Source organism: Capra hircus, chromosome 13 (genome assembly GCF_001704415.2).
Source record: "Capra hircus breed San Clemente chromosome 13, ASM170441v1, whole genome shotgun sequence".
NCBI lineage: Eukaryota > Metazoa > Chordata > Mammalia > Artiodactyla > Bovidae > Capra > Capra hircus.
In genome coordinates, this window is record NC_030820.1 from 73723856 (window position 1) to 73736557 (window position 12702).

Here is a 12702-nt window from a genome sequence, read left to right on the forward strand (position 1 = left end):
CAAGGAGGGCAGTGATGGCATGGTGAGGATGTCATGAGTATGTGGGCTGAGACAGCAATCCTGGTGTCAATCCTCAGGCTCTCTAGTTACTCTGGTCGAGAGGAATGTGCCCCTCCTGCTCTCTTTCCTTCATCACATAATTATGAACTGCTTCCTTCATGCCAGGAACTGTGCTAAGTGCTCAGGACAAAGGGAAGACATGCTGTCATGGTGCTTAGAGCCAACTGGATAAGACAGAGCTAAGGTGTATAGACCCACGTTGTTCAGTCACTAAGTCGTGTCCAACTCTTTGTGACCCAATGGGCTGCAGCATGCCAGACTTCCCTGTCTTTTACTTTGTCTCAGAGTTTGCTCAGACTCATGCCCATTGAGTTGGTGATGCCACCCAACCATCTCATCCTCTGCTGTCCCCTTCTCCTCCTGCTCTCAATCTTTCCCAGCATCATAAAGTGAAGTGAATTTACTCAGTCGTGTCCTACTCTTTGCGACCCCATGGACTGTAGCCTACCAGGCTCCTCTGTCCATGGGATTTTCCAGGCAAGAACACTGGAGTGGGTTGCCATTTCCTTCTCCAGGAGATCTTCCTGACCCAGGGATTGAACCCATGTCTCCCACATTGTAGTCAGACGCTTTTACCATCTGAGCCACCAGGGAAGTCTCTCAGCATCATGGAGGAAAGGAAACAGGCAGGCTCTGCTAAGGAAGGTAGGGGAGAGAAGAAATGCAAGGAGACTGAACTGTTTCAGGAACAGCCCAGACTTTCATGGGTCCTCCTCGGACTTCAGAGTTTTGGAGCATGACTCTTCCCATGTCTTCTGCAAGGAAAAGAAAAAAAAAAAAAGAACTTCCTGAGTGACTTCATTGTAGCCCCAAACCTAGATACTGTTCATCTTGACAGATCCTAGATTTTCAAAAGAAATATGAAACCAACAAAAAGGCAGTGAATTTTCCGAGCCTGGATGCGAGGAGGCGCTCAGGCATCCTGCAGACCTGCCCTGGAGGGTGGTTGAGTCAGTGTTCCCAACTGAGAAAGAGGAGCATGTGGTCAGGCTGAGATGATCACAAAGAAGCCCCTGGGGTTGACCTTCTGCCATTCTCTCCCTGGAGAACTTGCTCAGTGTGTGGTTTCACAGGACACTGCAGCCTCTCCTGGTAGCAGCGAGGAGGAAGACACTGTGCAGGGTGAATGGTGTGTGGCCCCCTGAGCTCCGCCCCTTTCCCCAGCCCTTCCCCTCTCACCCTGCCCTGCGCCCTGTCTTACCTCCGGGACCACGCCGCATGATCACAGATCTTCATGCACAGCGCTATGGTTTGGAAGTTATTCAAGTTCCCTTTGCAGCCACCGTAGAAAAAGCGTTGGCATTGCCTGGTCTTGGCATCATAGAAGTACCTGACCTTCTTGGCCTTGCAGGGACCTATTAATTTAGGCTTCAGGCAGAAGGCAGGCTTAGAAGCTGCTGGAATGAGAGGGGCAGTGGCTTAGTTATGAAGATGGTTATCACAACTCCATATAAGGTCAACAATTAGAACTGTCAGTTTGTTTGCCATAGAGAATGTTAGAGTTGTGGGGGATGGTCAAATTGAGAAGGCCATTTGAAAACCTCCTTTCTGGGACAGAATTATGAATGTTGCTAGATGTAACATGATATAAAAATCATGTTCAAATATATATATCTTCTCATGAAGTATTTTAAGGAAAATTGGTATAATGCATTTGATTAGCCTTTAAAGTTCTATAAGACTTCCGAGGTGGTTCAGTGGTTAACAACCTCCTTCCAACTAAGGAATCCTGGGTTCAATCCCTTGTCAAGGAACTAAGGGCCCATATGCCATGGGGCAACTAAGCTGGTGGGCCACAATTACTGAGCCTTCAACCTGCAACTAAGACCCAATATATCCAAATAAATATGTGTGTGTGTGCACGCACGTGCACACCAAGTCACTTCAGTCGTGTCGGATTCCGTGCGACACTACAAACTGTAGCCCACCAGGCTCATCTGTCCAAGGGGTCCTCCAGGCAGGAATACTGGAGTGGGTTGCTGTGCCCTCTTCCAGGGTGTCTTCCCAACCCAGGGATTGAGCCCAGGTCTCTTGCATCTCCTGCATTGGCAGGTGGGTTCTTTACCACCAGCACCACCTGGGAAGCCAAAAATAAATACACAAATGCGCAAAACAAAACCCGCAACTCTAAAACAAGAAAAAGAGCCCAAAGGTGAAAAATATTTGCTATAGGTCAGTAATTACTGGGTCTGGATACTTGGGTTTTATAATACCATTCTCTGTGCTTATGCGCATGTTAAAAACTTTCCACCATTAATTTAAAAAATGTAAAGGAAACATGCTGCAATGGAAAAAGGCATGAAGAAAACATACCAGTGTGTTTACTTTGGATACCTCAGGAGGATTCTATAAATTGAATGATGATATGCCGATATTGTGATTATAAGAAGAAATATATGGCTTTTTATTCTTTTCCTAACACTAAGTTCCTAAAAACGGTGGTATTTCTTATGTGATGAAAACAATAAAAGTGTCTTTTGGTATGTGATGCCAATGATTTTGGAAAGACCCTCGTAACCCCAGCGTGGGCTCTGAATGCACAGGAAGGACTGTCTGGCAGGGGAGAGGGTTGGTGCTTTCTTTGCTACCCTCCTCCTTGATCTTTTATCTTCCGTCCTCCTCCTCCTCCTCCTCCTTGCCTCCACCTCAGGGAGTGGAGAGGAGCTGTCAGTTGAACAATCACCAATAGCTAACGATTTAATGCATCATGACTAGGTAATGAAGCCTCCACAGAAACCTTAACAGAGCAAGACATTCATATTATTCAAGAAACCTGAGATCGATTCGGGGAACAACATAAATAAACGCTCCATCAAGGATCACACGGACCACTGCAGCAGCCTGCTCCCTGGGCCTCCGTGTCTGCCCTTCATCCCCTAGAGGGCACTCTCTGCACTGCAGCCTCAGGGATCCTGTTACTATTAAGTCTTACCCCATTGCTCCCATGACCAATCCCTCAGTGACTCCCCATTTCTCTGGGAGTGAAATTTTGATCTTCATAAGTCCCACAAGTCTCCTCATGACCTGCCCCCATGGCCTCTCAGCCTCATTGCCTTCTACTCCCCTCCCCTCCACCCACCCAGCTCCATCCACCCTGGTCCTGGCTGCTGTTCCAACACACCCCAGGCACGTTAGTTCCGCAGCCTCTGCTCAAAGCCTCCTTATCACAGAAGGTTTCCCTGAACCTGGAGAGAAAGAGCACAGCAAACTTTCTCCACGTCCCTCTCTACCTTCAGGAAACATAATCTACCATAGGATTTCTCCCCTCTGCTATTGTTTGTCTCCCTCCTAGAAGGCAAATTATTTTGCCCTATTTTTTTCACAGCTGCTTCCCCACCCCAAGAATAATGCTTTGTAGGGACTTAGTAACTTCCATCTTCATTCTCTCAGCAAGTGCACAGTCATTGAATAGAGTGAATATGACTTGAATTCCTTTTAGTAAAAAAATCTACTTGATGATCAGGCACATCAGACTCCGCACACAGATGGCTCAAGACTGTCCTCGGTTCAGATGCCAGCCCCATGATCCTGAATAACTCACACTTGTGACCAACTGGCTAAAGTCAAAGGTACCACGACCTCTCTTCCATCTTCACTCACTCAATAGAACCAGTGACTGAATTCAGGAAAGCGCTTCACTTACTTTTTCCAGAAATTTAGAAAGGAGGCGACTCAGAGACAGAGAAACAGAGGAGATGTGTAGGGCAAACGGGGAGTAGAGGTGTGTGAATACTTCATGTCCTGGTGAGCAAAGCATGCTCACATCGCCTCCTTGTGTTCATCTCCCTGGAAGTACTGTGAACCCCAATGTTTATGGATATTATTGAGTTTTCAATAAATAGGCATATTGATTGAATTGTCAGCTGTTGATAATTGATCCCAGTTAGTATCCTCCCTCTCCCCAGAGGTGCCGGCATGGTGAAGGGGCATGAAGGTTCAAACCTTTACAAGGTGGTTTAAATTTTTTTAGACCAGTCCATACCTGGATGGTTCTCATTTCGTCCTCCAGAAGTCATCACATAACCTATGAAAGACAGTAAATTCCAAGAGTTTGAGGAGGCCTGGACCAAGAACCAGGAAAACAATCAAAAGCAGATTATAAAATAACAGTCAAAAGGGACGAGGGAAAGGGCTTGGAGACTTTACTAACAGTGTACCAGCCTTGGTCCCATGGGTCAACCACGCAAGGGCTGTGTTTCTTTCTTACCTTTCCCTGAAGTGGCTCTGCTCAGTCCTATATCTTTCTGATTTATTTTAATAATAAAGAAATATCATTACATGATACTTAATAATATTTCTTGCTCAAGGAAAGTACTCAGACATATTTTTTCAAAATTAAGACATCTAAGTAGAAAATGGACAAAAGTGGTCATGAAATGTGATCAAACTCTTTATATTCCTGACAGGTAATCGTTTCAAAGAACCCATGGAATGTGTACCCCTGTTCAGATGAGGAAACTGCAGATGACTTGCCCCAGGACACAAGGCATGGTGGTAGGGGGTCAGGACAAGGTACTTTCCAGTCACATCCCACTTGACACACTTTCTGATCTGGCCAGGAACTATGAAAATACACATAACTGGTAAGAGTTTCCAGGTATTTTCATTACTCCCCTGTGCCCACGTCTCACCTCAGCCCCCAAATCACAATGTAGAGTGAGTCTGAATTTTTCTCTGACACCAAATGTGTGATGTCTCAACCAACACCAACCAATTCCCCAAACACCCACTGGGTGTCGCACAGTCAATTTACTTCTGATAAGTGTATGGGTGGACTTGGTGCAGATCCTGCTGGTTGAGAGCTCTTACTGTCCTCAGTTCAGATATGAGTCATGTGATCTCAAATAATTCATGCTTGTGACCAACTGGGTGAAAATCAGAGCTTCCATGACCCCTACCTCCATGTTCAATAACTCTATAGAACCAGCAACTGAACTCAGGAAACACCTCGCTTACTGTACCCATGTTATTATAAAAGATAAAGCTTGGGGACAGTGAAATGGAGGAGACGGGTAGGGCAAAGGCGGAGTGGAGGTGTGTGGAGCCTCCATACCCCAGTGAGCCTCACGTCACCTCCTTGTGTTCATCACCCTGGAAACTCTCTAAACACCAGTGCTTATGGATTTTTATGTAGGCTTCAAATCAAAGGCATATTGATTGATCTGTGGCCATTGGTGATTGACTGAGTCTCAATGTCCTCCACTCTCCCCAGAAATGCTGTCATGGGGCCTGGTGAAAATTCTAACTTGCAAATGCATGTTTGTCTTGCTTTGGAGATAAGCGCAGTTCTGAAGTTATCGTCAGTTGCTGTCCATGACTCATCTCATGACCTATGAAAAACAGTGAATTCCAAGAGGTTCAAAAGGCCTGCCTCATGAATCAGTCAAGGATCAAATATATATCTTTTTATTACCCTACAGTGAGGATCAGAGACACTGCACTGACCAGGAATAGAGTCTCAGGGAGGTGGTCCCTGATCTGGTACTTTACCTGGATATATATTCTTTTAATTCTAATTTTCCTTTTTTTTCCATGTTGAGAGTGGTGAAATGTTCTTGGAGTTAAAACTGCCCAATTTCCCAGGAGAAATCCAGAGAGGGCTGGCAGCACCCACCCCACCCATGCCCCCTGCCCTTTCCATGAACTCGCCTCATTTCCCTCCAGTGTGTAGAGGAGAGGTGAGCCCAGACATACCGTGGTCATGGCTCTTGTTAATATCCTCTGGGGTGCCATCCACCAGGATAACCAGGAGGAAGAGAAGGGCTGCAGAGAGGCAGAGTCGATTCATCTTCATGGACTTGCAGGAGGGCTCCTGAGGTTGCGGAGGATGGATGGAGCTTTTAATATCCTGGCCGAGGGGTGTGCTCAGGCAATGAAGAGGGAAAAGAAGAAGGGGAGGAGCTGGGTCGGTCCTGTTTATTGTGCAATCTCCACCTGACTTCGTGTTTCTGGTTGCAGGGGCCAAATACCAAGGAACAGCGCTTCTCAGACTTGACTCCGCCTGTGGGTCTCCTGTGAACACAGATCGTGATTCCAATATGGTCACTCAGGGAGCGTCCCAGTACCTAGAGCAGTGCATGGAACGTGATAGATAGTCAGTGAGTGGATGAGAGCAGATCAAAGGACAGATAGGATATCAGCACTGTGTTAGCTCACCCACAACAACCACTGTGCAAGCTCAGCCTCCGGCAGGCGTCATCACATCTTGGCATCAACACCCTTCCTCCATCTCCACCCCTTCACCTACTTTAGAAGACAGAAGTGACACAGCACACCTTTGTGCAACCAGCACCACAGCTTCTCCACCGGATGGACCCTTGCTCTTTCCCTGCCACTGGTCCAAGTGGAGCTCAGCTGCAGAAGATAATGTTCTGCTTGAGCAGCCACCCTATTTTCTGGGTAGAAAAAGGAGTAAGGGGAGGGGCAGAGAAGGGGCAGGGAGCTGAGCACGGCTCCACAGCATGACCACCTGCCATTCCTCAATCTGTTTCACAACTAGGAGTGTGCCTTGCCTGAGTGGGACTCAGGGGACCTTGGAAGATCCACTGCAATTTCCCCTTCCTCCTGCTCTCTCCTCCAGTGGCATCGGGGTCACAGCACCTCAGTTCCAGTACCAGCTCTGCCTTTTCCTAACTCTGTGCCTGAGCATGTGAATCTCCCAGAGTCCGTGTCTTCAGGTGTCACGTGATATCAGCACTGCCCACATCATGAGGTTGCTGTGGAGTCAACAGACACAACGGACATACGTTCGTTTTCCCTAAGATGTCAGTCCCTTGTACTATCAATAATAATAGCAGTAAGTAATTACCATGGGTAAAAACATAGCTTTTTATATGTTAAGCATTATTCTAAGCACTTGACATATATTAACTCCAATAATTTGCAAAAATCCTAAAGGAGGGGATGAGGAACTATTGACATTTCTTCATTTACAGAGGAGGAACCTGAGGTGAAAGCAAATAAAGTAATTTGCCTACAGTCCTAGAATGGAGAGAGGATTTGAAGTTGGGGCTCTGGTTTCCGAGTCTGTGCACGTGCACTCAGTTGCATTGTTGGCTGAAAACAATGGTACACACGTGAGGGGTGACACACCCACAGTCCCTTCTCTCACTCCTGTATATGCACTCCCAGTTACAACCACTGACCACAAGCCCTGCACTCAGTCATTCACACAGTCATTCTTCTGTTAATACACACACACATACACCCTGTGCTCCACTCCAGGCTCAAGGAGGACGGAGCTGGGCTCAGTGCCCAGAAGCCCCAGGAGCAAATCCAGCCAAACGTCAAGCAGGCTCAGAGCTGGGTGATGAGCTGCAGAGGACAGGGGAGGCTGCCTTCCTGCACAGAGACACCCTTTCCCTTGAAAGGGCTGCTGCTGCTGCTGCTAAGTTGCTTCAGTCGTGTCCGACTCTGTGACCCCATGGACGGCCCCCCACCAGGCTCTACCATCCCTGGGATTCTCCAGGCAAGAACACTGGAGCGGGTTGCCATTTCCTTCTCCAACACATGAAAGTGAAAAATGAAAGTGCAAAGCTCAGTCGTGTCCAACCCCTAACGACCCCATGGACTGCAGCCTACCAGGCTCCTCCGTCCATGGGATTTTCCAGGCAAGAGTACTGGAGTGGGGTGCCATTACAAGAGCTCTCAATACCGAGCTGCTGCAGGGCAGAAGGGCATTGGGAGTGGGTGACTCACTGAGAACAAGCCACTGCGAGTGGAGAGTCCCTCTCTCCTGAGACATTCCACGTGCTTGATTTCATTTAGCTTCAAGTCAGTCCTACAGCATCTGGGATTCTCATCCCATTGTGTCAGAGAAGGAAAACCACTTGCTCAGGACACAACCTGTGGGTGGTAAGATTCTAGCTCATGAGGCCCACTGGCCCTGCTCCTATTCCCCTCAGTCTGTCCACCTGAGACCAGGCAGCTGCAGAGAATTCTCCTAACAGCAGAGACTCCTCTTTCCTGTCCTCCCCTCTCTCATCTTTCTGTCTTTCTCTCCCAACGTCCTCCTTTCCTGGTCCTCCTCACTCTGGTCCAGGTTAGACACCCCCTGATGGGCTCAGCCTCCCTTCCCCTCCCTACTCCAGCTCATGCATGACCAAGGTCTCTAATTATAAGCCTCCCCAGCCTCTGCATGTATCTTCAGAGAAATAACAAGGCAAGAACATCACAGGCATTGCATTCTGGATAAAGATCCAAGACTGTGGGACTCCAGATCATATCTCTGCTTCTATTCCACAGTTCTTCCCTCTGAAGCAGAAGACTTTTGGATCCCATGCTATCTAAGGCCACATGGTGAAATGGATGGAATGTACCAGGGGCAGACAGAAGGTATTCAGATGTTTGAAATGCTGTGCCCTCTGAGAGGGACATTCATATCCAAGTCATGAGCAAACACTTTCTTACTACGTGATACAATAGCACCTCACTTTTTGGACCTACAGAGTCTTCCTTCTTAAATGTGAGGTCATGAATAATGTTTTATAAGGATTATTTCAAGTGTTAAAGGAAAAGCAAAAACAAAAGATTACACATCTGGCTAAAATATATCAACGATTGTTAGCCCACACAGTACATTTCACAATTTTGAAAAGTTTGCCAGGATTTAACAGTGGGAGTTTTACAGAAAATGAATTTCTAGCACTGTTTGAAAAAGTAAACCATCTGGCAACAACACAGTCCTGCAATTTATCAAGGGCAGTGGACTGCAGCTCTGAGTGAGCACCAGAATCCCTTAGCCATTGGTCAAATACAGATCTGAGAGCTCCACTTTCTGAGATCTGATTTGGGAGGACAGGAGTGGGACCTCAGTGTCCACATCTACCAGGTTTTGGGGGCTGAGGGGGCTGAGGGTGCTGCTCAAGGGACCATGCTCTGAAAGCCGTGAACTGAGGGAGAGCTGCTCTCTTCCCAGGAGGGGAGCTTTCTCCAGTTTCCATAATCCTCGCGGTTCCTTTTTGTCCCCCTGCTTCCACCCCCACTCCAAATACTCCCATCCCCATTACTCACCTAGCCTGGAGAGCATTTGGGGCTTCCCTGATAGTTCAGTTGGTAAAGAATCCACCTGCAGTGTGGGAGACCTGGGTTCAATCCTTAGGTTGGGAAGATCCCCTAGAGAAGGGAAAGGCTACCCACTCCAGTGTTCTGGCCTGGAGAATTCCATGGACTATACTGGAGAATTCCATGGGGTTGCAAAGAGTCGGACATTACTGAGTGACTTTCACTCCCTTCCCTGGAGGACATTTAACTTTATGACCTGTAGAGTGTTCATAGTAAGTGTAAGTGTTCATAGTAAGTGTTCAGGGGAAAGTAGCTTTTTATTATTTAACCATCTTAGGAATTAAGTTTCAAAGTTCATATTTTAGAGATGAAGAAACAAAACTACAGCTAAGGCTTCCCTAGTGATTCAGACGGTAAGGAATCTGCCTGGAATGCAGGAGATCCAGGTTCGATCCCTGGTTTGGGAAGATCGCCTGGAGAAGGGAATGGCAATCCACTCCAATATTCTGGCCTGGAGAATTCCATGGACAGAGGAGTCTGGAGGGTTACAGTCTATGGGATCACAAAGAGACGGACATGACTGAAGACTAATACGCACACAAGGAAAAGTGACTTGCTGGAGGAATTATAGGTTAAAAAACAGGAGGAAGACACATGCCAAAACCAGTTAGTCATGTGTCCCCACTTACTTGGATGTTACCAAAATACAAACAACACCCAGGCAATACTATCTGATATTAACATAGATAATGTGTCAAAGATTTTGGGTGAGACTTCATCAGTATCAAATCATATTTATCAAGAAAAAGAGGTGGGTCCCAGCAGTTCTGGCTGCAGGAGGAGGGGCAGCATCCAGGCACTCAGGTTCCAGAAGGTTCTGGAGGTGATGGTTGGGTAGAGGGTGAAGGTGAGGAGGCAGTGAGGAAGAAGAGTAAGACAAGATCCTGGATTCAATCCCAGGCTCTATAGACACTCCGGTCATGTGCAGCTTGGCTCCTGCATCCCTTCCTTCCTTCCTCTGATGTTCATGGACTGTATCCTTTGTGCCAGGAGCTGCACAGCATTCTAGGGATAAAGAGAAGACTTCCTCTCATGGTGCTTAGAGTCAACTGGATGAGACAGAACTAAAGCAAGCAGGCCCATAGGGGGAAGGGAAGAGGAAGATTTCTGCAGAGGAGAGGAGGGTTGAGAAGGAAAAGGCAGAGGCTGAAGTTTTTCAGAAGCAGCCAGAACACAGCCCTGGGTGGATCCTCCTTGTACTTCAGCATCTCAAGGGAGCACAGTTCACGGGTTCTCTGTAAAAGAGAAGGAACTTGCTGATTGACATCTCTGAAGTCCCAGAGTTGAGCACTGTACACCCCGACAGGTCCTAGACCATCCCAGAAATGTGCAACCACAGTCCTCCCAGGACCAGGGTAACCAACAAAAAGCAAGGGAGTTTTCCAGGCCAAGGTGGGGGCACTGAGGAGCACTCCAGACCTGCTGTGCAGAGTGACTGACTCAGTGTTCCCATCTGAAAAATGGGAGCATATGAGTAGAATCAGATTATGATGATGGGGCTTCTGGGGGTGACCTTTTGCCACACTGGCCCATGGAGGACATGCTCAGTCCACAGATACTACAGCTACTTCTCCAGGGAGGCTTCAAGGGAAAAAATCACTGGGGTGTTGTGAGGGGTGTGTGGTTTCCTGAGCTCCGTCTCTTTCTCTTTCCCCTCCCACCCTGCCCAGCCCTCTGTCTTTCCCCAGGACCCGATAACACTATCACAAGTCCTCACCCAGTATTCCTTGATCTTGAAGTTGCTGTTTTTAGCATTGCAGCTGCCGTGTAAAAAGGTCTTTCAGAACCTGGGCTTGGCAACGTAGAAGTGTTTGAATATTTTGGCCTTGTTTGAATACCTGTATGGAGGCCAAGGCAGAAGTTAGGCTGTCGGGAGGTAAGCATGGGAGGGTCAGATAGAAGGTCAGACAGCTCAGTCTGCAAGATGAACAACTGAAATCCCCAGTTTGTTTACAATAGAGAGTGGTAGGGGTGTGAAATGTGAAATGGCTGTTTGATACCCTCCTTTCCAGGACATTATTATTAATATGGTTAGGCATGATAATGACAGGGTAATATTGTAAATAATTCCTATTACTACTGAATAGTTATAGATGAATTGGCAGGATGCTATTGATTGGCATCAAAATACATCAAAAAGGAGGATACAGTTTAAGAATATTCTCTATATGTTGATAATGATTGGAGCTAGACAATAGTCCATGGGTTTATAATACTATTTTCTATACATATGTGTGTGGTTGACAGTTTCCACCCTGAAATGATTCCCTGGTGGCTCAGATGGTAAAGCGCCTGCCTGCAATGCAGGAGAACCAGGTTCGATCCCTGGGTTGGGAAGATCCCCTGGAGAAGGAAATGGCAACTCACTCCAGTACTCTTGCCTAGAAAATTCCATGGATGGAGGAGCCTGGTGGGCTACAGTCCATGGGGTCACAAAGAGTCAGACATGACTGAGTGACTTCACGACGACCCTGAAATGAAAGTGTGAAGGCATCATGCAGTAATGGAGAAATGCAAGGAAGAAAACACACCAGTGTGTTTACTTTGGTTACATCTTAGACAACGGAATAAAGGAATATTGAGGGATGTTGATGTTGCAACTTTCATAAGAAATACTAATTTCGTCTTCATCCCATTCCTGGCCCAAAGCTCCTAACACACAGTTGAAGTTTCCAGAGAGATGACAGCAACGAAGAGTCTTTTCTCATGTGAAGGAGGTGACTAGTAAAGCCTCAACCTAACCCGAGAATGGGGATTTGTTGCCTGGGGAAGCAACACCTTCCCAAAATTCTGGGGTCAGAATTTTCTTTCCCCTTTTCCCCTTTCCCTGCCTCCACACCTCAGGGTGGGGAGAGGGGCTAGAGGTTGAATCAGTCATAAATGTCTAAAGATTTAATGCATCATGATTTGTGGTGATGCATTACATAGTAACATAGTAATGCATAGTACTTCAACAGAGCAATCATTCATGTTATCAAGAGAACTGAGATCGACCCCGGGACCAACACAGGTACACACTCCATCTTGACTCACCTGGACCACTGCAGCAGTCTGCCCAGGGTCCTCTGTCTCTGCCTTTTGCTCCCTAGAGGTCACTCTCCACACTGCAGCCACAGGGACCCTGTTAAAACTGAAGTCCTATCCCATTGTTGGGCTTCCCTAATGGCTCAGAGGATAAAGAATCTGCCTGCAATTAGGGAGGCCCAGGTCCAATCCCTGGATTGGGAAGATCTCCTGGAGAAGGGAATGGCAATCCACTCCAGTATTCTTGCCTGGAAATTCCATGGACAGGAACCTGGCAGGCTAAAGTCCATGGGATCACAGAGAGTCAGACACGGCTGAGTGAGTAACACTTTCATCCCATTGTTCCCATGATGAATCCCTCACGATTTCCCAGCTCTCTCAGAGTCAAATTCTGATTCTTAGGAAGTCCTTCAGGGTTCCTCACGACCTGCCCCCGTGGCCTCTCTGCCTCGTCCCCTTCCACTTGCCTCCCCTCCCCCACTCAGCTCTAGCCACCCTGGTCCTGGCTGCTGCGCAAACACACCAGGCTCATTTTTGTCAGCCTCTGCTCAAGGC

At 47.3% G+C, this 12702-nt stretch overlaps 1 protein-coding gene and 1 non-coding gene across 3 annotated transcripts; one reads left to right on the forward strand and one right to left on the reverse strand.

Moving 5' to 3' along the window:
- On the reverse strand, positions 513-5916 carry LOC102177175 (spleen trypsin inhibitor I). Of its 2 annotated transcripts, none has more exons than XM_005688599.3 (4): positions 5755-5904; positions 4043-4084; positions 1262-1457; positions 513-815 (listed from the first exon to the last, which is right to left on the reverse strand). In XM_005688599.3, the coding sequence occupies exons 1-4, from the start codon at positions 5852-5854 to the stop codon at positions 782-784; spliced, it is 372 nt and encodes a 123-aa protein (XP_005688656.1). In that variant the 5' UTR covers positions 5855-5904; the 3' UTR covers positions 513-781. The 2 variants fall into 2 exon arrangements, with proteins under 2 accessions (XP_005688656.1, XP_005688657.1); XM_005688600.3 differs by having other exon boundaries at positions 526-815; positions 1262-1454; positions 5755-5916.
- On the forward strand, positions 11389-11460 carry TRNAC-GCA. The gene has a single exon. It is a non-coding gene; the product is annotated as a tRNA-Cys (tRNA).

Excerpts from the sequence above, each read along its gene's own strand:
- LOC102177175 (XM_005688599.3), bottom strand. The coding sequence starts at position 5,854 with ATGAAGATGAATCGACTCTGCCTCTCTGCAGCCCTTCTCTTCCTCCTG. Across the intron at positions 4,085-5,754 it reads TAACAAGAGCCATGACCACG|GTTATGTGATGACTTCTGGA; the intron begins GTATGTCTGGGC and ends TGTCTTTCATAG. Across the intron at positions 816-1,261 it reads CATGCGGCGTGGTCCCGGAG|AAGACATGGGAAGAGTCATG; the intron begins GTAAGACAGGGC and ends TTTTCCTTGCAG.